This window comes from Calliphora vicina, chromosome X, assembly GCF_958450345.1.
Source record: "Calliphora vicina chromosome X, idCalVici1.1, whole genome shotgun sequence".
NCBI classification, from domain to species: domain Eukaryota; kingdom Metazoa; phylum Arthropoda; class Insecta; order Diptera; family Calliphoridae; genus Calliphora; species Calliphora vicina.
Window position 1 is genome coordinate 3,367,861 of NC_088785.1, and position 23,689 is coordinate 3,391,549.

The following is a 23,689-nucleotide window of genomic DNA, read 5'->3' on the forward strand; positions in this document are numbered from 1 at the left end:
CAATTGAACACAAACCAACAAAATCAATAAATAAATAAAATAAATAAAAATTTTTAGAGAATTTCGGCCGTATAATTTATATTCTTTTATTTCCTTAAAATTTAAATTACATTCATTTAATAAATGGCAAAAATTCTAAATCTAAACATTCTTTATTTTGTTCTTATTTTAAGTGTTTGACATTATGTTTGCTGGGTAGCTCTCTCACCAATACAATGACAGTTTTAGTTTTGGCAATCCCTGCTCAATAAAGAAAGATACTAAAAAAGTAGAAAATAAACGAAAAGAGTTTTATTTTATAAAAATAAAACTCCTCAAATGAGTTTTTTTTATGACGGAAAAAATAAAACTCTTCAAATGAGTTGTTTTTATGACGTTCCATGCGAACTTTTATTTTTACGTTGAAAAATAACTGTCAACTGTGGAGTTGAGATAATTTTTTTAATATCACCATAGATTCTGAAAGAGCGCGTCAATACGAATATATTGGTATATAACAGTATAGGTCTCCGTTGACCTATATTACGGTCCCTGATTAGAATGTTCTCTGTTTATACTACCACAAAGAGAACAGGCTGCTTTGTAATACAATTTAAAAAAAAAAATTAGACAAGTCCAATGATACCTTTACATCGATTTGACTTTAAAGAAATTGGTGAATCGTCAGGATCTAAAATCCTGTTTGTTCACGGTTATGTCTGAATTTTTCTAAAGAAAATAGTTGAAAATAGCCTTGAAAACCGCGGTTTCGGTTAAAACCGAAAGCGTCCCCAACGACGCAAATCGGAGTTGAAATTATGACAGGTGTTGATACAATTATTTTTGGCTTTTATTCTCGTATAAAATGTTAATAATATCATAAACAGAAATTCTTAAATTTTAAGAATTTGTTTAACAAAATTTAAAAAACTGGAGTTTTGGAAATGATGTATAAAATTTGAGTTTTTTTGTTGGCAGATAGGACTGGCAAAACGTTATTGTGGTTAGACAGAAATTAAATTCACAACATTTGTAAATCTTATACTGAGGGAAAAACGACGTTGCAAAATCAACAACGGTTGGTGTCATTTTGACACCATACGTTGTCACTTTCTTTCTTACGCGACGCAGTGTGTTTTAATTTTATTTACATTAAAAATTTTTAATAAATAATAAAGGGTAATGATGATGCAAATAAATGGTTTAAAAACCAAAATATGAAAGAAAGTTTAATTGTGTTTGATTGCGAAGTTGTGTTGATGCAGATGAAGACCACCGAATCCAGTGACAACATACAACTCAAAATGGAAACTTATAGTTTTTATATTTATTTTATATTTAAGTATTTATATGTATTGTATTAAAAAAAATGTAAAAAATAAAGAAATTGTTATTTATATTAATTACCAAAAAAATAGAAAAGAACGGTATCAAGTCGACAACTTATAGTGTCAAATTGACAACGGTCTGGTGTCAAATCGTACACGAACGGTGACAAATTGTCAAAGGTCTGTTATAAAATCTTACACGAACGTTGTTAAATCGACAACGGATGGTGTCAATTCGGCAACGGAATGGTGTAATTTTTTCGTTGTCAAATTGACACCGTTCGTGTACAATTTGTACACATACGGGGTTGATACACTATTGACACCGAATGGTGTCAAATTGTACACGGATATGTTCATTTTTTCGCTGGGTGTAGGAAGATAAATATAGTATTTTATTTTATTATAAAATTACTTGAGACTAGAAAAAATTAGCAAATTCTAGAAAATTTGCTAAATTTTTTATTTAATAATTTTTTTTTTAATTTTTTGATTGTGTAAATTTCTTTATTGATTCAGAAATTTAATTCTTTCTGTGTAATATAAAATGCACAAAAATAAAAATATTTACCAACGCCTACAATCTATAACGTAACAAATGCATAAGAAAAAATGAAAATTCAAAACAGATCAATGACCCATTAAGTTCAAAGTCAATAATGTTGATGATCATAATATTGCCAAGTTTTATTTATTTTGTTTTGATTTTGTTTTTGTTTATTTTTTTCCGAACACATGTATATTGCATTGTTGCAATTGCTACAAACAAACAAACAAACACACATACAACAATAACCAATAACAAAAAATCCATTAATGCCAAAAAGATATGACTGTAGTTTTTACGTGAATGTAAAAGAATTATAACGCGCGTAGGTCGTGTTAAAATCCATAATAGCGACACAACAATTATTACGCAGCCAAAAGCCTGCCAGCCAGCCAGCCAAGCAGCATGTTTGCCTGCCTGCCTGACTGAGTTGATTGTCTGTCGCACAAGTTGGCTGGATGGCTGGCTGACTGGTTGATTGGTTTGGTTTGTTGGTAACTTTAAATGAATTTTTAGGCAAATGACTTTTAGAACAGATCTGGCCAATCTTGCTGATTTCTATTCGTACATCAGTGGACTTAAATGCTCTCAGTAATTAAAGCTTGCAGTTAGTGCCAACTCACTCCTTACAACTGCAACCCCACAAATATATCACGCTCGAATAGAATCCACATCCCGATTTTTGCTAAATAAAACTTAAATTTGTATAAATAAATAAATATTAATTTATTAAGTTTATTCAGGGTCCGTTGGTTGTATATGACTGCTTAAGAACTTTACTCAAGTCTGATTTACATTTTGTGGCTTTTCTTTTCAACGTAGTTTTTTCCCTTCTTTGATTGTGACGTTTTTGCAAGGAATTTTTACGTGGGTGCAACAAAACACAAAGTGAGTAAAAATAATAATAAAAAAAACATCAATTTTTTCTTGGCAGAAACTAAAAATAAAAATGTTGAAACTGAAAATTACAAAAAAATATGCTAATTATTTTCAAATTGTTTCCATGAAGATTTTTTTAATTATAGTATGTAGTTGGTAAATTTTTCTATACAATGTAGATCAGGCTGGGAAAAATCAGTTCATATTTAACAAACAATTTTAATTTTTTTTTATTGAATATAAAAATTTACGCATTATTATATTATAGACTCAGAAAGCTACGAGTATAACAGGATAATAGTTCTACATATGATTTGCAGCAACACAGATTTACGTTAACAATACATTTACGTTTCAATATACAGGTAGGCCTCCATTTACGTGGTTTGTTGGGCCCAAAAAATAGCGTGTAAATCAAATTCGCGTAAAACGAGGTTCTAATTTAGAACAAAATGCTTTTGTGGGCCAATCATTTTTGATTTCGCGTAAAACAATACATCAGTCACATAACAATAAAGAAATTGAGACCTATAAATCGCGTTAAATAGAAAACACATATGCACATTAGAGTGACAGCCGATTTTTTTTTTAGATTTCAAAGAGTGCCGGGTGGAATATTGTGACACTAGGCCTAAAAGTTAAGTGCTGAAAATTAGGGCCAAATCGGACAACGATTTCTGCACGCGCATCGAGGTCAAAGTTCAGATATATGCTAAATTTTACTATTTATATGAAATAAATAGATATATGTATATATATACATATATAGAAATAGAAATATGTAGATTTAATTATATTAATGAATATTACATTAAAAAAAATTTTTGGAAATAGACCCTGTATCTCCTTTGGGTCAAAATGACCCAAAAACTGTATTATCGCAAATTTTTCCTCAAGTTTCATTAAAATCGGCCCAAAATATATAACATTTCGCTATCTTTTCATTAGAAATTCCACATATTGAAAAATTTGATCTTTGACCTTTACGATTTAAAGGTTAACGTTTTCCGATTTTAGTAAAACTTTTAGACCATATTTAAAATTACCAGGACTATAAAATTATGAATAGGTTTTACTTAAAATGTATAACAGTAAGGAAATTGGGCTCATTCGCCAAAATATGGACAAAAAATTAGTTTTTCTTGAAAATCGCAAAATTTAAATCGCAGGTACGGAAAAACTGTAAGAGGTATTGATATAAATTTTTCATCTTTTTATTCCCTATTATGATCTCAATAAATCCAAATGTGATGATCGAAAAATTCTGAAATTTGTTTAACAAAATTTTTAAACATTTAAAAATGGAGATTCGAAACAGCCGTTAAAAAAAAATAATTTTTTTTTGGTCATACCTGCGAATAGGTTAACGGTATCCTACGAAGACAAAAACTCATACACAAGTAAATACGGATATATTTAAAAAAAAAATTAGCTTTTATTTTAATTTTTCTCGAAATATTTTAATTTTTTTTCCTAAATTTCTTGTTCAAGTGGATTGAAACACGTTAATGGTCTGGCGAATATGTAATAACTTTACCATTTTGCATTCAATTGCAAAAGTATTTATTTAGTAGCAAAATTTTTACAAAAACTGAAAAATTTGCATTTTTCCCGAATTTTGGCGATAATACAGTTTTTGGGTCATTTTGACCCAAAGGAGATACAGTCACCTTAAATGAAAGCGGAAATAAGGCGACGATATATACTTTAAGTAAACTTATTTTATTTGTACGTTTAAAAACTTACTTAAAACAAAAGTAATGTAAAAAAAACTCAACTAAAAAAATTATTTCTTAACGAAAATTATGGAAAAAATGTTAATTAAAAAAACAAAATATTCACCCCTATCGGCAATAACATGTGAAATTTTGTTCCCATGAAATATTCATTTCCCTCGAATGGAAAATTGCTATCGGGAATATCACGATTAACTTTACATTCACAATAGTTGATTTTGTTCGTAACAGCAGTTTATTGTTTACAAAATTCCATCTAAAAATTTCACAACAAGGGGAATTTTTTCACGTGAACAAAGTTGATGATCGAAAAAAGGAAAAGGGAAAATATTTCATGTGAAATATTGATTCGCGATAGGGGTGATTCTAATACATAAAAGAGATTTTATTTATTTATTTATTTAAGTCAATGGATTAAATCCTTACAGACTATTATGAAAATATATAGTATATAATTACAATGAATTTACAAAAAGTACAACAAATAATTAATCATTTAAAAAACGAATAATGTTATATTTAATTACACTTGTTTTAAGAGAAAAATCAATTAGATGATAAAGATTATTGAATTCGCAGTATAATCTCCTTATTGCATCAGCTTGAGCGTAGTTAGTTCTAACGTTTTTGACATACAGTGGCTTGAAATGACGTGACAATCGTTGAGGGACGTTGAAAGTAACATTATTTACAAGGAATTCGGAGCAGACTTCACCATTAATTATATTGATCATAAATGTTACATTAAGCATAGTTCTTCTACTGTGTAATGTAGGCAATTTTATTAACTTAAGTCTATCAATGTATGATGGAAGGTTTATTTCAGGATTCCAACGTAAACCACGTAAACAGAAGAGTAAGAATTGTTTTTGTACAGATTCTATTCGCTGAATATGAATGTTGTAATAAGGATCCCAGATAACAGAGCCATATTCCAATATAGGTCTTACTAAAGAGATGTAAAGTTGTTTTGTGATGTAGGGGTCGCTAAATTCCTTAGCCCAACGTTTTATAAATGCAAGTACACCTCTGGCTTTATTTATTGTCATAGTAATATGCGAAACAAAGTTTAATTTATGGTCTAATAAAATTCCAAGATCAAGAAAATTTTCAACAGAATCAAGCTGATAATTGCCCAAAGTATAGTTGGCTGGAATATAATTACTTCTAGAAAAGCGCATAAGTTTACATTTTTTTAAATTTAATTCCATTAGGTTTTGACTGCACCAAAAAAAGAAATTGTTGAGATCGGATTGGAGATAAAAATGATCCACATATTGAGAGAAGCTCAAAAAGATTTTGACATCATCCGCATACATTAGAATGCTGCAAAAATTTAAAACATCCGGAAGGTCATTGATGAACAGGGAGAAGAGAATAGGACCAAGGTGGCTCCCTTGAGGTACACCAGAAGTAACCAAAATATTTTTGGAGTATTTATTATTGAATTTAACACATTGAGTTCTATCCAAAAGATACGATTTTATCCAGTTTAGGCTGCGAGATGTTAAACCCAGAAGGTCCAGCTTAATAAAAAGAAGGTTGTGATTTACTTTATCAAAAGCTTTACTAAAATCGGTATATACGGCATCAGTTTGTTTTCTTTGGACAAAGCCTTGGTTTACATGTGTTGTAAGATGAAGGACATTCGTTGTAGTAGAACAACCTTTCCGAAATCCGTGTTGACACGATGACAGAATAGATGATGATTGATGGTACATGTAATCAGTGATAAAATTCTCAAAAATCTTAGGAATTGCACTGAGTTTAGCAATGCCTCTATAATTGGAGATATCAGATTTATTACCGGATTTAAATAACGGAATAATGTAAGAAGACTTCCAAATTTTAGGAAAATAGCCATATTTAATGGATGTGTTGAACAACATTATTAATGGTTTTACCAACGATTGAGCACAATAATGTAAGATGCAGCTTGGAACACCATCAGGACCATAATTATACGAAATTTTTAGTTTATTTAAACTTTCCAATAAATCAACAGAGTCAATATACGGGAACGCTATATCACGGTTAGTGTATAATGAGTAGGGGTAACTATCAGAGACATATTGTGCATCCGAATATGTACTAGCAAAAAAATCAGCAAACATATTACATACGTTAACGTCATCGGAAGATTCACAATTGTTGAATTTCATTACAGAAGGATATCCATTTGTCTTTCTTTTAGAGTTGACAAAGTTGTAAAACGCTTTAGAGTTAAGTTTAAAATCATTTTTCATTTTAAGTAAATATTTATTATAAAGGAAATTGTTGAGAGTATTGTATTCAGCACGAGAAACTGAGTATTTACCATAATCTACGAGAGAGCCAGATTTTTTAAATTTTTTATAATATTTATTCTTTAAATTCTTTAGTTTAGTTAAATGTTTAGAATTCCAAGGAGGACCAGTGTGTTGGTAAAAACTGTGTTTTGGAGTGCATTCATCCATGAATGAATATATTTTATTGTAAAAAATGTCAGCCATGTCATCCAAAGTTGAATTGTTTAAGTATGGGACACACAGTAAATCATTCCAATTGGTATTAGATATTAACTCATTTAATTTAACGTAATTTGTTTGTTTAAAATTATAAACTTTCTCGTGGTTTATTTGAGTTGCGGATTTATGTGCAAGAGGCAATGTAAAAACAAGTTCGAATGTGGGGTGAAATCTATCTTCCGGTAAAGTAACAGGATCTGAGCGAGAAATTACACAATTGCATGTATCGTTTACAAATGACAAATCTAATAATTTTCCAAATTCATTAAAAACGTTATTTAGTTGATAAAGGCAAATATCGAATATATTATTTAAAAAATCATCATCAAAGTTTTTAGATTTTGTTGGAATTAAGTTAGGAGCATCAGGTAACTTTGTCCAGGAAATAGAGGGCAGATTGAAATCACCAAAAACAAAAAAAGCATCATCTGTTTCAACAAGATCAGCAATCATTTTTATGGCATTTACATGTTGTTTATATACTAGTTCATTAGAATTAGGAGGTATGTATGAACAGGTGAGGTAGATTTTATTATTTTTCAGTTTTATCATTACACTAATGAATTCAATATTTTCTGAAGAGCAGGACGAAATTGATTCAGAGGCAAAATGGCATGAAACTGCAATTAAAACACCACCGCCGTTTCGATCATTTCTATTATATCTGTAGATCTGATATTTATTGCAGAGAAGTTCAGAATTGAATACGTTGTCTTTCAGCCATGTTTCAGTAAAAACAATAACATCATAAGTAAAATCATAACTATTTATAAGAAGGTTTGATATTTTAGTGTTTAAGCCTCGAACATTCTGATAAATAAAGGTTAATCGATCAATAAGTTCACAATTCAGTTTTTTGAAATGTTGGAGTTTGAATTATCATTTAATCGGTGACCAGACGGAAGTACAGCAATGTTATGTTTTCTTGGATTATCTTTAAATTCATATTCACGTACCAAAGTATTTGCAGGCCAGAAATTAGGATTTACTATTTGTTCATAAAGATCGTGGGGAACATTGAGTTTGAAAGATGTAATCCTCCTAGGTTGTGCATACGAAAATTTATATGTGGTAAAGTCAGCTTCAAAATTCAATTTTGATTTTATGTAAAAATGTATTTGTTCAACAGTAGTATCAGATGCGAAACGGGATATAAAAATTGATTTATTAGGCGGAATAATTTTTAAGCCAGTATTTGAAATTTGATTTGTAGCAGCATTTGAAGTACCAGCAATATTATCATAATTAACAAATGTAGCGGTAGTTTGCATATGTGAATATTCTGAATCCGATATAGTATTCAACATTGTAGCATAGTTTTCGGGGTTACTCGTTGATGTACTTGGTGTAATTGAATCGGAAACAACAACATTGGAAACAACAGAAGCACCAGGACTTTGAGAAGCGTTTGTTTTATTTTTGGTTCTTGATGATTTTCGGCGCTTAGGAGAAGATTGCGGTGGAGAATTTAGACAATTTAATTGTTTAAATTCTTCATATAGATTACCATAAGCTGCTATCTCACTGGACAGTGCAGATAATTTATTTTGAATATTTTGAAATGTATTTTTAGTGCTTTGATAAAAACGATAATATTCGACACCAATTTTTTGACAGGCATTGCAACACCAATGTAAACCTTTAGTTTTACACACTGCTTCAGCAACCAAACCGGTCAATCCACTGCACTTAAAATGACACATGCCATGACAAAGCCAACAAACCACCATTCTTTCATCATCACCTGATAAAGTACAGCTTTTGTTGAGACATTTAAATTTATCTGCCATAGTAATTTCTTTAAGTGTATGTCGATAATACCGATTATTGTTAAAGAATACAACGCTGACTAATGGTAGATATGGCAGCACTGATAAAATTGACAGATTATATTCAGCAGATCAAATGTTTATTTACGAAGAAATGTAATTCCAGTTGAGTGTAATTTTAATGATAATTAATAATTATTGTATATGTGTTTGTAAACAATAAAATTTATGATTTAACAATGAAAAATTAAGTATTTATAAATTATTTAAGACACAAGTGTAACATGCAACAGAATGCAATTTTATTACAGAACGAATTTAATTCACTTTAAATATTTAAACTGTTTATTATACCAAAAATAAAAATTAAAACACCAGGACTGAATATAAAGTACGTGCTTTTATGCGTGTGATACGTTGTACATCTCAAAACATAACAAAAAATTCATAAAAATTAATGAAGTTTTCAAAAAAGAAATCCGCGTTATATAAAAATCGTGTAAAAAAAGTCGCGTATTTGAAAAAATGGTTGCTAATTTGAGTCCGCATTACACCGAATTCACGTAAATAAAGTACCGCGTAAATGGAGGCTTACCTGTACCATGTAATGAATTGAAATACTAAATTCGGCTTACAAATATTGCAAACATTACTTTTATATCATAAAAACTAGTTACGAGTAATGACTTAAATAACTCATTGACAACACTGTGCTCAAGCGGAGCACCCGGCGGATTAAACTAATTCGAGTACGTTGAATCCAGTGGTGCTAGGTTGGCTCTTGTTTTCGAGATATGTATACCGTTATTTCAAAAATGGAGGAGGTAAATTTTTAAAAAAATTTTAGTTTCGGGTAATTTAAAATTGTCCACTTATCTCAGCAGGCTTTTTAATTTTAATCCTTGCTTTCTAATATAAGTTAGTGTAAGAGATCTTGCAACTTAATACACATGGAAGTATGTATTGAAAATTTGTATTACAATATTCGTTTGCCAATGGCAGTAAATGATTTTCAAATCTGTTGGTGGAAAGACAAAGACAACAAAACAAGTAATTTCCAATTAAAGTCGTTTAATTTATCTCCAGTTTACTTTACATACATATCAATATATCACTAATTGAGCCAATTAATAGTTTTAATTGAAAACATATTTAAAAACAATTAAAGCTTTACTTTAAAACAATAAACAATTTGTAGTGTTTATGAAGAATTAGGATGTTTTTTAAAGTGTTTTTTTTTATTAAAATTTCAAGCAGTAGTACTTGATATAAACAATCGTCATTTTACCTTACTAAAAGCGAAAATTAATATGTATTGTATAACAAAATGTTAGCAAAAACTAAGAAAAGTAAATTTTCCAAACTTTAACGATTTTATTCAAATGTTCAATGTTGCAGTTTAATATTATGTGTCACAACCTCAGTTCAGAAAAAAAACCATGTCTCACGTAGGTATGCAGAACTTCATTAATATATAAAAATTAATGAATATGTGTTGGGATAACAAAACTTACCAAAGTCATTAAAAGAATGTGATGATATTAATGGAGCATTTCCGCATGCATTATTGCATATAGTAACTGCAATGATAAAAACCAAAGAAAATGATTAGTGAAAGGTATAACCCAAAATATTTTGATTTTGTTCACTCCAGTTTTGTTCTGAAATAAAAATCAGAATTTCTGGCCGAGGTTTTCCCATATTTCTATTGTTTTCTCAAAAATTATTTAAAACATTCAGAAAATTTTAAAAATAAACAAATATCGTCCCCTTAATAAAACAATGGTGTATACATTTTTTGCCATTTCGAAATAATTGAGTTTAAAATGTTTGTGTTAATAGACGACATCTAGAACAAAAGTAATATTATTTCAATTCAAACACTTATTTCAATTGAAAAACTTTGTGGAAGTAGAATTAAAAATTACCTTAAATACGACATAACAATTAATAATTGGAATAATTGCACTCCCTGATGTAGAACCATCCCACAAGGCTCAATGGCTGGTCTCCTATCGCCGAGTCGGCTTAACCGACCAAAAACTAATAATTGCTGATTTAAAAACGTTTGTTAATAGGAAAATAACATAATTAATTTTTAATAGAACTGATATTTTACGTAACATTTCATTTTATACACCGTTTAGGAAAGACTCTCCTATAACTATGAATTAACAGTACACATGTTAAAAAATGTGAAAGAACGAAATTTAACAGTTTTGTGAAAAATATGGAAGAACGACTTAAATGTACCTGTTACTTGCTATATTTAGTAACAGTTGTTATCAGTGATTTTTCAATCACGTTGATTAAATAACAGATATGGAAATATTGCTCATCTCTACTATCATCTCTTCAAACAAAACAACAGCTTTTCAAGAAAATAACAAATGATAATAATAATAACAAGGTTAAGACTAGGACACACACGAATTACCGATTCAGATATTATTGATAAAAACCTTAGAAAAAATTAACCTTTTTGTAAACATAAACATGTAAGCGTTGAATACGTTTTTGTATGCCGCCCGCATATTAATTAATTTCAAAAAACCTCTCTAAAGAATAGACTTTTTGTCAACTAATTAACCCTACAATGACACGTATTGATACTGCACTTATAATTGATTGCCTGAAAAAGAGCAACAATTATTTTGTACAGGTTAAGGCCAATGTTGCCATAGCTCTTCCCTTATACATATTATTAAACTCATAATTGAATGGCATGTCAGATGTGAATAATATATAAATAAATGGACTAGAGTATACAAAACCGAAAACCGGTTAACCCTTTTTTAACTTTGTAAACTCCACGGGTTTCCTTTTTTTGATAAAATTTTTAAAAATATTCATTTATGTTATAGAAAATAAGCATTTGACAATATTTCGTAAAAGATATAAAATAACTGCATAAAGATAGAGCCTTAAGAATTCAAAAATGCTAAATTTCCGAAGATTTAGTGCGCAATTTTTAACACATTTCCTATTAGCGTCCAAAAATAAAAATAAATTTAAGTATACCTTTTTCATATTAAATAAAAATTTATTATAAACCGGCTAACCACTTTTTTTTGGAGGCAAAAACCGAAACCGCTTCACCGGTTTTTTAAGAGACAATAATCAAAAATGAAGCCTTTCTGACGGAACTCCAGATTTAATAGAGCCAACAGTATATTTTATTTTGTGTAATATTCTGGATGTACATATATATATATATATGTATATGGGCAATTCCACGAGAATGACTACCACGAGCAAAAACCCTTGAAACCCTTTTTTTCAAGATGATTTGAATAGAAGAAAATAATAAAATGTTACTATGTGAAAGTATTTACATCATATTACAACATTGTAAAGACAAAAATAATAGTTTAAACTGTTTAATGTTTTATGTATGTTTTAGGCTAAAATTGCGGCGAAAACTAGGCTCCCAGTATGAAATGAATTTGACTGAAATTGTTTATTGAAACCGAATGTATATTTTCTATTCCTTTTTTTTGTTTTTGTATACATATATTTACAGAATATATATTGTTTTATTATAAGAGATAAATCTGTCACGTACGATATTAAATTTTATTTATTATAAAATCATCCAAAGATTGTTTTTATTTAAATAGTTTAAGAAATTAAAAGAAAACATAACGTCTCTCCCGATTCGAATATTTTCGCATATTTCTACTTGTAGCTCAAAGTGAGTTCCGTTTTATGTCACGTACGATATACCCTTATTTCGCACGATATGTTGGACAACAATGTTTCGAAAGAACTTTTTATTATTTTAAAATATATCTAGTACCCTTTGAATGGAACATAAAGACCAAATTATTTTTCAGATACTCTTATTTTTACAAAATCTATTCCACTCTTTAGGCGTACAAATGTCACGTACGATGATATGGAATTGCCCATATGTATACATATGTACTAGGGTATTCAATCGGTTAACCGATTAATTTTGGTCGGTAAACAGTTCGAATAATTCAAAATTGCCGATTTTCAAATAACAAATAAACCGATTAAAATGTGTCGATTAACCGATTAACCGAAATTTCTTTTTTTTGCACTTTAATTTGTTTTGTATTTATTTTTCCATTTTAATTCAAATACAAATGTCAAAGTAAAATTACATGTTTTTTCGAACATCCAAGAAACAAGTGTTTAGTGAGTATAACAACTGACATATTTAATTTACATGTATTTGTCGGATGAGAACATGATAGACGAAACTGGAGACTCTACTGAAACGAACTTGAACTCGATATTATTAAAAGTATTTAAAAAACAAAAAGGACTCCAATGTTATAATGAAGGATTTTATATGCTTAGAAAAAATGAAAAAAATAACTGAGATATTGGATATTATTTACCATGCCTTACTTTCGATTTCTCCAACATCTACAATCAGCGAGAGAGTTTTTTCCAAGTCGAGTTTTATTAAAACTAAAGAAAATTATTTACTTTTTGGTTGAATTGTTATGTTATGTTTTGTTTATTTTTATGTTTATTTATAAAATACTTAAATAAGTACACAAAATTCGTGGTTTTATTTTCAGTTTAAAATTTAAATAGAAATTATTCGGTTAATCGAATAATTTAAAATTAACCGATTAAATCTAAACCCCGATTAATTACTTGCTCGATTAACCGATTAAACCAGAAACCCGATTAATTGAATACCCTAATATGTAGTATATGTATGTATGATTAGGTGATATTTTTGTATGATTAGGTGATATTTTTTGTATGATTTGGTGATATTTTTTGTATGCTCTTGGCTTTCTTTGTACTCTTCCTTGTCTTGCTTTCATCATGTCGTCCACAAACAAATGAACTACAATACATACATACATATAAATTCAATTATTTGCTTTAATAGTAAATGAGCGGGATTAAAAACAAACAAAAAAAGAAATCGAAATTCGAATAAAAACCGTTCGAATTTTTTGGTTGTATTTTTAAATAAACCAAAAAAAAAAAATAACCACTGAAACTGACTGTCAACATTAATGGAGAAAAATTTATTTGATTTTATTGCAGCGGCCGCTTCGTTTGAGTTATTGAAACTTCACAAATAACAACAACAAAACCAAGCATACAAAAACACATATAAAGAATATGTCTAAACAGGGAGACAAAACAGACAAAAAAAACATCATAAATCAGCATAGAAATCAGAAATCAAGACACAATTAAAAGACACAAGATTCTACCGCTAAATAACTATACATACATACGCAGGCAAACAAAAAAAATTGTATTTTTTCACGTACGAAAACTCACACAACTCTTGCACACACTGCTCAATTCCCTACACCTTACCAATACAATATGTACCCCATAACCCAATTGACAAAAGCATCGTATAATAGGCTCCTGTATCTCGGTATCTCGAGTCCGATTTCTAGAGCCGTTTTGTTCATGCGAAAACTAATTCGAAACAAACCAAAATTTTCAAATGTACTATAATTTAGACCTATTTTACATTGTTCGTTCATCTGAAATATAAAATTATTTTTGAGGAAAACTGATACTTTTCAAATATCTGTTCGTTTTCTTAGACATTTTACCAATGTTTTCTATTAATCTACATAGAAAAAAAAGACAATAGTTATAAAGTAATTAAAAAAAATTGTTGAAACTGAATCATATTTTCTGATGTTCATATGTTTTTAAATTATCATATTAACAATTTTTCGTAGTTGGTTTTTAACTATGTATTTCATTAGTTGAAAATTTATTGGAAATTTCAAATATGAAAAATAAAAAATATGTATGTGTCAAAAAAATTTAATTTAAATAACATATTATAAACATGCAATATTATCAATACAAAAAGAAAGAAATATTAGTAAATGTGCAAGGCATGGTAAGTAAATATAATATATAGTGTTCTCCAATAGGTCATCTACTTCGGAATAGATTCAAGAATCCATATTGCAAACGTTTTGTTCAATATATGTATGTATATACATATGTATGTGAATGTCTTGAAGAAGACATTCAAGATGTATCAATTCCCAAAAACTAAAACTGATGAAGAATTTTGCATAACATAAACATTACCCGCAATTCACAACTAATCGTGTTTTCTATATTAAGTGTATTTAATATTTTGATTTGTATAATTCTAAATAAAACTTAAAGAAATCTATTTAAACCAATTGCAAATATGTATATAGTCTTAAAATACAGAAAAATGTATCAACTAATAACAATAAAATTGTTCAATATGACGAACTCATTGTTAAGATAGAATTAGTTGAATGATAACAAATTTGTTATTCAATATTACAAACTAATTGTTAAAAAAATTGTTAGGTGTTAACAAATTTGAGTAACAAATATATTTTTTGTATTTACAAAAATGATTGTTGGTGCCTTTTTAATTAAAAAAATAATTGTATTGACGAATTTGGTAATTAATATAACAATTGAGTTCTCGTAATTTTTTTCTATGTATGTTTTTTTTTTTCATTCGTTACGGTATTCGGACAAATTTCTTGGTCCCTTTCTTGGTCGTACTATGTTCAAATTAAAATCTATATATAAAAATGAAATGGTCCATGCATGGCTGGAGCGATTTGGCTTTTGTAAAGAAAAAAAAACAAAAAATTCCGGGTAAAACTCTTAATTTTTTTTTTTTGAGTCCAGTCAACTGTAATAAAAAAGCTCCCTAAAGTATGCAGTACAAATTTGGATATTTTATTTGTAAATAAATAAGAACATGCAGGTGTATGTGGGTTGAAGAAACTTGAATAACTAACATTAGTAAATGCAACCGGGCGAAGCCGGTGCGGTCAACTAGTTAATTATAAATGCGAACATTAATATTTAACAATTAATCGTCAAAATAAAATACCTATTATAACTACTTCAGAACCGAAGCGTCGCGATGTTAGACCTGGTCATTTGGGTTATTTTTATGTATAAGTGTGACTGTAGTGTGTGTGCTTTGTTAATAGGTTGTAGTATACCGGTACTATTCTACTGATGATGACCACGAACTGAATGCTCTGCTCTGTATATTTTTTTTTAATTTACGTTATTTTAATGATTTTTTTAATGTTCTGAGCTTTTGTTTCTTTCTTTTCTTTTCGATGATAATGATAATTTTTTTTTGTTTTATTTGTAGTTTTTAGTTGATCTTTTTTGTTATTATTTATTTATTTTTATATATTTTTTTTTGGGTGCGGTACCAATGTTTGCTGCTGCCGCTTTTGATTTAATTTCAATTGTTAAATGGCAGCAGCATACCCAAACATACCTTTTTATTTGCATTTCATTTATTTATTTAAGTTTTTTTTTATGTATATATGTATGTACATACATATAAGTATTTGTTATAAATGATGAACTCGTTCATTGTCCATGCATATGTATATTATTTGTGTATGATTTAAGTTTTTCATTTTCTTGTTCAGACTTTTTTTAGGTTTTTTCATTGCTGTTGTTGTTCTTTTAAGAACAATAACAAATCGTTATAATATTATAAAATACATTATTAAGAATTGGTGACAAAAACGTTTAATGGGGTGCTATGATATCGTTTGTCTGTGTACCTAAACTAAATTTGAATACCTCTAAAATAAGTATTTCTGACAAACAAGCAAATAAGAAAATTATGAAATTGTTCAGATTTTCTTACATAAACAAACCCACTCTCCACCTCTCTAATTTAAACTCTGTGAACTATACTAGGACGATATCGATAAGACGATAAAGTATCTGCAATTTTTAAAATTTAAATCCAAACGGCTGTCAGCCAATTCAGATTCATCCGCACCATAGTGTGTATTAAGGTAGGATCACACGATTGCCGCAATGAACCAATTTAATACAAATTTTATTGTGCTGAATTGTGGCCCAATAAAGAAATTGTCCCAATCAAATTCTCTGCAGTCACATGATTGCTTCATTTTATATAAATTTGATTGTCGTAAATTGGCGCAAAGCGATTTAGTGGCAATAATTGTCGCATTTCAGTCACACGATTGTTCTAGTTTACGGCAACTCAGAGAAACAGCTGTTGTGCTAGATGTTAAATTTTGTTTTGTTTACATAAATGTAAAACCAATCTATTTTTGAAAAAAATATTTGTTAAATAAAAAAAGAAAATTGCGTCGGCCTTAATTATCATATAAAAAAATTAATAAAGAAATGTTAAAAGATGCATGTGGGTCAGAGAGTGGCTCACAAAAACAATATTTCATTTACAAAAATTAATATTGGCGCTAATTGTCTTCTTTGATTGCCGCACTAGAACACAATAAATATTGGTGTATTTTTAACTTTTTTATTGGTGCATGTTGCCTATCAAGCATTCACATGATTGCCGTACCAGGGTTGCATTTGATTGGGCCAAATAAGCACAATATTGTTGTGGTTTGACATATGAGCCAATAAGTTGTGAAATCACACGATTGACGTATAAAATAGACCAATAATTGGTGCATTGCGGCAATCGTGTGATCCTACCTTTAGTTTGAGATAAATTGTGTAATCCTCAAAACTGCCTGTCAGTGTATATTTTTAAATAAAATTTATCACAGGTGCCTCCCTTTGGTTCAAAGTCCGATAAGAAAATCTGATGGTACCTGGGCACGTAGTGCAAAGGATAAAGCCGTAGTTTTTGCTGAACACATAAGTAATCTCCAGGATATGATTTAATTACACCTTCCATGATTGGAAACCTACCAGTTGTGGCAATTATTGTGCTCACAGAATTATTCAATGCGATCTTGTCTCTAGGAGTATTTTCGAATGATTGCAAAATATCCCAAATTATAATGATACCCAGCCAGGAAAGGATTTGATATTGGCATCATCCTACAGACCTATTAGTTTATTGCCTTGTTTGTCTAAACTATTTGAGAGAATAATCCAAGGGACAATTTTAACATTCTTAAATAGTCAAAACATTATTCCAGATCATCAATTCGGATTCCGTAAGCAACACGGAACAATTGAGCAAGTTAACCGCCTAACTGGAGAGATGCGAAAATCTTTCGAACTAAAAGAGTAATGTTCGGCAATATTTCTAGATGTTGCCCAGTCTTTTGACAAGGTTTGGCATAAATGTCTAATACACAAGATTAAATGCCTACTGCCTTCTAGTACACACAAAATACTAGAGTCTTACCTATCGGATCGCTTGTTTAGGATAAAATACGGCGATTATGTGACAAGCGATTATGCCATCAATGCTGGTGTAATTTAGCTTCTAATTTACACTGGCTAATCCACCATCAGTCGAAATTAAGCCTTAATTGCAAAGTCATCCTGTATAAAACGGTCTTAAAACCATATTGGACATACGGAATACAGTTATGGGGAACATCAAGTAATACCAGTATAGATCTCATACATAGGGCACAATCCAAATTCTTAGAACATAAGAAATGAGAACATCCACAGAGACTTAGATGTACCTTTGGTCAAGGGTGAATTCAGAAAAACTCGTGAAGCTTATTTATCGAAATTACATCAACATCTGAACGCAAGGCTACTTACAGTAACTCAAGACTGCGTAGAGCTGATTTACCACTCATCTAATTTTCCAAATATGAATCTCCACTGAGAGAACAATAATTGTTTAGTTTTAAGATTTAATTACATATTGTAAGGCCTAGAAATTAAAGGCAGGAATAATATAATAATAAAAGTATAAAAAAAAAATTTCTTTAAATTTGACAATTTTGAAAGCCATTTTGACGATTTTTTCCCTTCAATTTTGCACCTAACTTATCTAGCAACTATCATTTTTTTATTTTTTTGTAGACTTGTACGATTTAAGAATGTTTTTAAAAGTGATTAATTTGAAACTGTTAAACTAACGGAAAAATCGGTGGTCGTTTAAATTTACTACAAATTTTTTTTAAGTGTTTTTAAGCGTAAATCTTTTAACAAAAAATTATTATTTTTTTAATGACTTCGAAATAAAATAAAAAATCATGTTTAATTGCTCATTTCATAATTCTCATCATCCAATTAACAACACCAACCAGCAGAATAAAAAAAGCAGAAATAAATACAATCTTAACAAAAAAAAAACAGTTTTTTTCCACTACATACGAAATGTTTGGAAACAACACAATTAACCAAAATCATGTGTAATTATAAAGTAATTGTGATTTTGATAATTTGTTAAGTCTCTTTCTATAACTTTTACATCACAAGGGTTAATGAATGAATGAATGGAATGAATGGTTGGTTGGCTGACTGACTGACTGACTGACTGGAGCACCACAAATTGGCACAGACACATACAATTTTATGAAATTAAATACCAGAAAACACAGAAACCTAACAACAACAAAAAAAATACGAAACAAATTTACAAAAAGAGGTTTATAAATTTGTGAAGAATAAAAGTTGTTAATTAAAACTATTCTAATAATTAAGGAAATCGTTACTTTAAGTTTTTTTGTTTCCATTTTATTTACTATATGATATTCAATAATTATATTTTCTGAAATTACCCTGACCGGTAATTTGAAAAATGTTAAAGTTCAGTTGATGGTTTTAGATGATATGATATTCAGATTAATGTTGCTGTAACAACACAAACACCCAACGTGATAGGGTCAAATAAAAAATAAAATGGACTTTACATACAGCAGCATTTGTCTGTCTGTTGAAATCAATTTTCTGAAGAGCCCAGATACCTTTTGGATCCAAATCTTCAATAATTTCTGAAAATGAGTGATTTCACATAATTGTGAAAAAATTCGAAAATAATCCATCGATTTTTATGATCGATATCTCATTTTCTTATAAAGCAATAAATCTAAACAATTTCTGCCGTTTTCGATTTTTCATGATTTTTTTAAAACAAAAAAAATTGATATTTCTACATAAAAAATATATTTTTTGCATCAATTTGTTATTATAACTCCGAAACTACTGAGCCGATTAAAACGCAATATATATTTGAAAATTTGTACATATCATGGGGAAAATGTTTTCAGCATTCAATCAATCGAAAGAAAAACATTAACTACTCAATTTTATGTATATCAAACAAAAAAGTTAAATTTTTATTTACTTAATTGTAAATAAATTCGAAAAGAATCAATCGATTTTTATGATCGATATCTCATTTTGTTGCCATTATAATAAAGTAATAAACCTGAACAAGTTCAGCCGTTTTAGATTTTTCATGAGTTTTTTAAAACACAAAAATTTGCTATATTTTTTGCTTCAATTTGTTATTATAACTCCGAAACTATTGAGCCGATTAAAACGCAACATAAAAAGGTTATGCAAATTTGAACTTTTTTAAGTTTACTTCAATAATATCGGACTAACCGTTTATGAGTTATCATAAATTATGTGGAGAAACATTTAAAAAAATTTACAATTTTAGAAAAAAAATGTTTTAAAAAAAATTCTATCCATAGAAATTAAAAATTTTACCATTTTTGTACTACTGGAACAACAATACATCAAAATTGTGTAGTGGTATAAAAAGCCTCCAACATTTTTTTCGATTTTTTTGCCCTGTGTTATGAATGTAATTTTTTGCTTGGCACTGCTCTAGACTTCCAAAATAGACTATAAATGGTTATATCTATTAAAATCCCTTGTCAGTATATACGTCAGTGGACCTCAAGAATATTTTGAATTGTTGGAAATGGCGATCTTAAATAATGTTTAAAACGTCGAAATTATAATAATTGAAATCTTAAAGTCTAAGTTATTTGAGAAAATAATGTATGGAATACATATTTGCTGTTCGTTCAATTGCTGTCCAATGTTACCAATTAATGCTATTAAAACGATAACACTGTGCTACAAAAACAAATACCTGGCAAGTGTTAATATTAATACTCATTGTAAAAACATCTCCAAATTCGGAAAATGGTGAAAAAATTAAAAAAAAACAATTTTGCCTGGAGATTTGTCAAGGTTAATTAAACATCATATATCTAAGTATATATATAAAAAAAAATGGTCCATGCATGTAATGGCGTGAGAAAGGCAGGAGCGATTTGGCTGATTTTTTTTTATTCGATTCGAAATATTGGTTTGTAAAGAAAAAAATATTCAAAAATTCCTCCCTAAAATATGCAGTACAAATGTATATATTTTAATTGCAAATAAATAAGAACAGGCAGGTATATGTGGGATGGAGAAACTTGAAGAATTAACATTTGTAAATGCTACCGGGCGAAGCAGGGGCGGTTATTGTTTTTTTGTGGTACACTTTTAAGTATGTTATTGTCCATTAATATTGATGAAACATATATGGTTTAAAAGGTTCTTTTCTCTAGATATGCCCAATATAAACTATTTTTTAAAAATTCTTTCTATAAAAGTGGTAAAAAGCGTTTAAAAGTGGTCGAATTTCGTCCACCGGACGATCCTAGTATATATTATTATTCCTTCTAAATCCGCTGAGAAACTTAAAATCAGTATATATTCAACTAAGTTACTTACGTTGGGGGTGTTTAGCTCATTTGAATGTACTAGACAAAACTTACCAGATAAATAGTACCACTTCGCAGGTATTTCTACTTCATTAATTTTTGCACCACTGTGTAATTATTATGGCCAGACAACCGAACGACAGACAGACGGACTGACTGACTGACCGACATACAAAAAGACGAACGGGCATGACAGCATGGCACACACATTTCGATATGTTTTTAATTTTGCTTAAGAAGCATTAAGCACAAAACATTAAATATAAGTATTAATTCTTTTCCGATCATCGTACCAACCGACAGCATGAAAAAGTATATAACAACACATGCATTATTTTTGTGGGAATCATCATCATCCATTCTAATTTCAATATGCAATTTTTTGTTCTTCCATTTTTTTTTTATAAAAGTTTAATATAAATCAACAATAATTGATTTTATTCGTTGGTTGGAGTTTTTGTTGTAGAAGCAATATCGAATTAAAATTTCAAAACAGTCCTTTTTTAGTTTTTTTTTTATATAATTTGTTAAATAGTAATGAATGGTATGTATGTGTAGAAAAGCAGACATGTTTATTGAACTCTCTATATCTTACCACAAACCAAAAAAAAAACACATAATTGGTATTTTTTTTTTAGTAATTTAAGGTAATTTTAAAATGAATCTTGATTTTTTTTTTTGTTTCAGTTAACAGAGTCCAATTTTATTTTATTAACCCATTGGCATGTGTATGAGGTTTGCACGTGAGCATCAAAGTCATGAGAATTTGAACACAAGTGATTAGTTTTTATCAAGTTTGTTCGATCCAGACCGAACATAGTATAGACAAAAACAGCAGAAAGTTTGAAGAATCTTGCAATTTTAGTTATCCGGATATTCAAAATTGACTTTACTTAGTATGGCAAGGTCAAAAACCACTGTTTTAAATATTTTTACAATTTTAATTCTCCAGATTTTCAAAATCAATTACACAGGGCATCAAAATCGAAAAACTTTTGGAGGCTTTTTAAACTACTACACAATTTTGATATATTGTGGTTCCAGTAGTACAAATATCGTAAAATTTTTAAATTCTATGGATAAGTTTTTTTTCTAAAGTTGTGAATTTTGTTTCTCCACATAATTTATGATAACTCAAAAACTGTTAGTCCGATATTATTGAAATAAACTTAAAAATGTTCAAATTTACATAAGTATTAATCCGGTATACATTGCGTTTTAGTTAGCTCAGTTATAACAACAAATTGAAGCAAAAAATCAATTTTTTATGTAAAAATATCCAATTTTTTTTGTTTTAAAAAACTCATGAAAAATCTAAAACGGCTGAACTTGTTCATGTTTATTACTTAATCACAAACTCACATATAATGGCAACAAAATGAGATATCGAAGATAAAAATTGATTGATCCTTTTCGAATTTATTCACAATTAAGTGAATTTGCTCATTTTCACAAAATTTTACTTCTTTTTTTTTTTGATATACATACATAAAATTGAGTAGTTAATATTTCGATTGATTGAATGTTGAAAACATATTCCCCGTGCTATGTACATATATATTGCGTTTTAATCGGCTCAGTAGTTTCGGAGTTATAATAACAAATTGATGCAAAAAATATATTTTTTATGTAAAAATATCCAATTTTTTTGTTTTAAAAAAATCATGAAAAATCGAAAACGGCAGAAATTGTTTAGATTTATTGCTTTATTTTATTTATTGCAAAGCCACATGATGATATCGATCATAAAAATCGATGGATTATTTTCGAATTTATTCACAATTAAGTGAATTCGCTTATTTTCAGAACAGTGTGTGTGCGTACAAACGTGTACTTTGAGTGTACATTTTACATATTGTTATTTTTTTTTTGTTAAAATTTTTGTTACAATAACAAATCATAAAACCAGTGATCACCTGAGCCGTTTCCGTACCGAATCGTACCGTACCGTGGTAGCTAAGCTCTGTTAAGGTTTTTACTGATATAACGGCAATCAGTCAGTGGTGGTTCAAATTAAATTCACACTTTTGGAAATCTCTGCTCCATTTGTGTAGATTTCCCACCAGAAAAAGTGGTTAACAACATTTTTAGTTTCTTTGAGCCTATTATAAGTCCTTATAGTCACTGGTTAGTGAAGGTTGCGAGCGAGTACGAACGAACGAACGAAAAACAACATTAGGCTTAATAATGTTGCGGTTGTATTGTGCTGTAGCAGTGCTTTTTGTACCTCTTGATAGTAATTATCGTTCTGTGTTTTGTTGTTGCTCTTTTGTGCTCACGGTGTATTTTTAAATAATTGTTTTAGCAACGCCGCCGCCGCCACCACCACCATCATCACCGATATCATCATTTTGTTCTGTTCTGTTCTGATCGGTTCTGTTGTGTTTTGGCCTATAAAAAACGTTACTGATAGTAATAACTGCTTAAAAATTGTTGTTTGGGCTAAAGGGGAAATTACAAATAAACATGCAGTCAAACACACACATTCTGAAATATTTATGTACAAGAACACT

The 23,689-nt window shown here is 29.1% G+C and overlaps 1 protein-coding gene across 3 annotated transcripts in view; it reads right to left on the reverse strand.

The window, feature by feature from the left end:
* zfh2 (Zn finger homeodomain 2) overlaps positions 1-23,689 on the reverse strand; it is a 140,856-nt gene that overhangs the window by 63,264 nt on the left and 53,903 nt on the right. For 2 of the 3 annotated variants that reach the window (XM_065514745.1, XM_065514744.1), the window contains exon 2: positions 10,260-10,325. The exons of the other annotated variant lie outside the window; for it this stretch is intronic. In XM_065514745.1, the coding sequence (XP_065370817.1) occupies positions 10,260-10,268 (9 nt within the window). In that variant the 5' untranslated portion in view covers positions 10,269-10,325. The remainder of the gene's footprint in view (positions 1-10,259; positions 10,326-23,689) is intronic. 3 annotated transcript variants of the gene reach the window in all.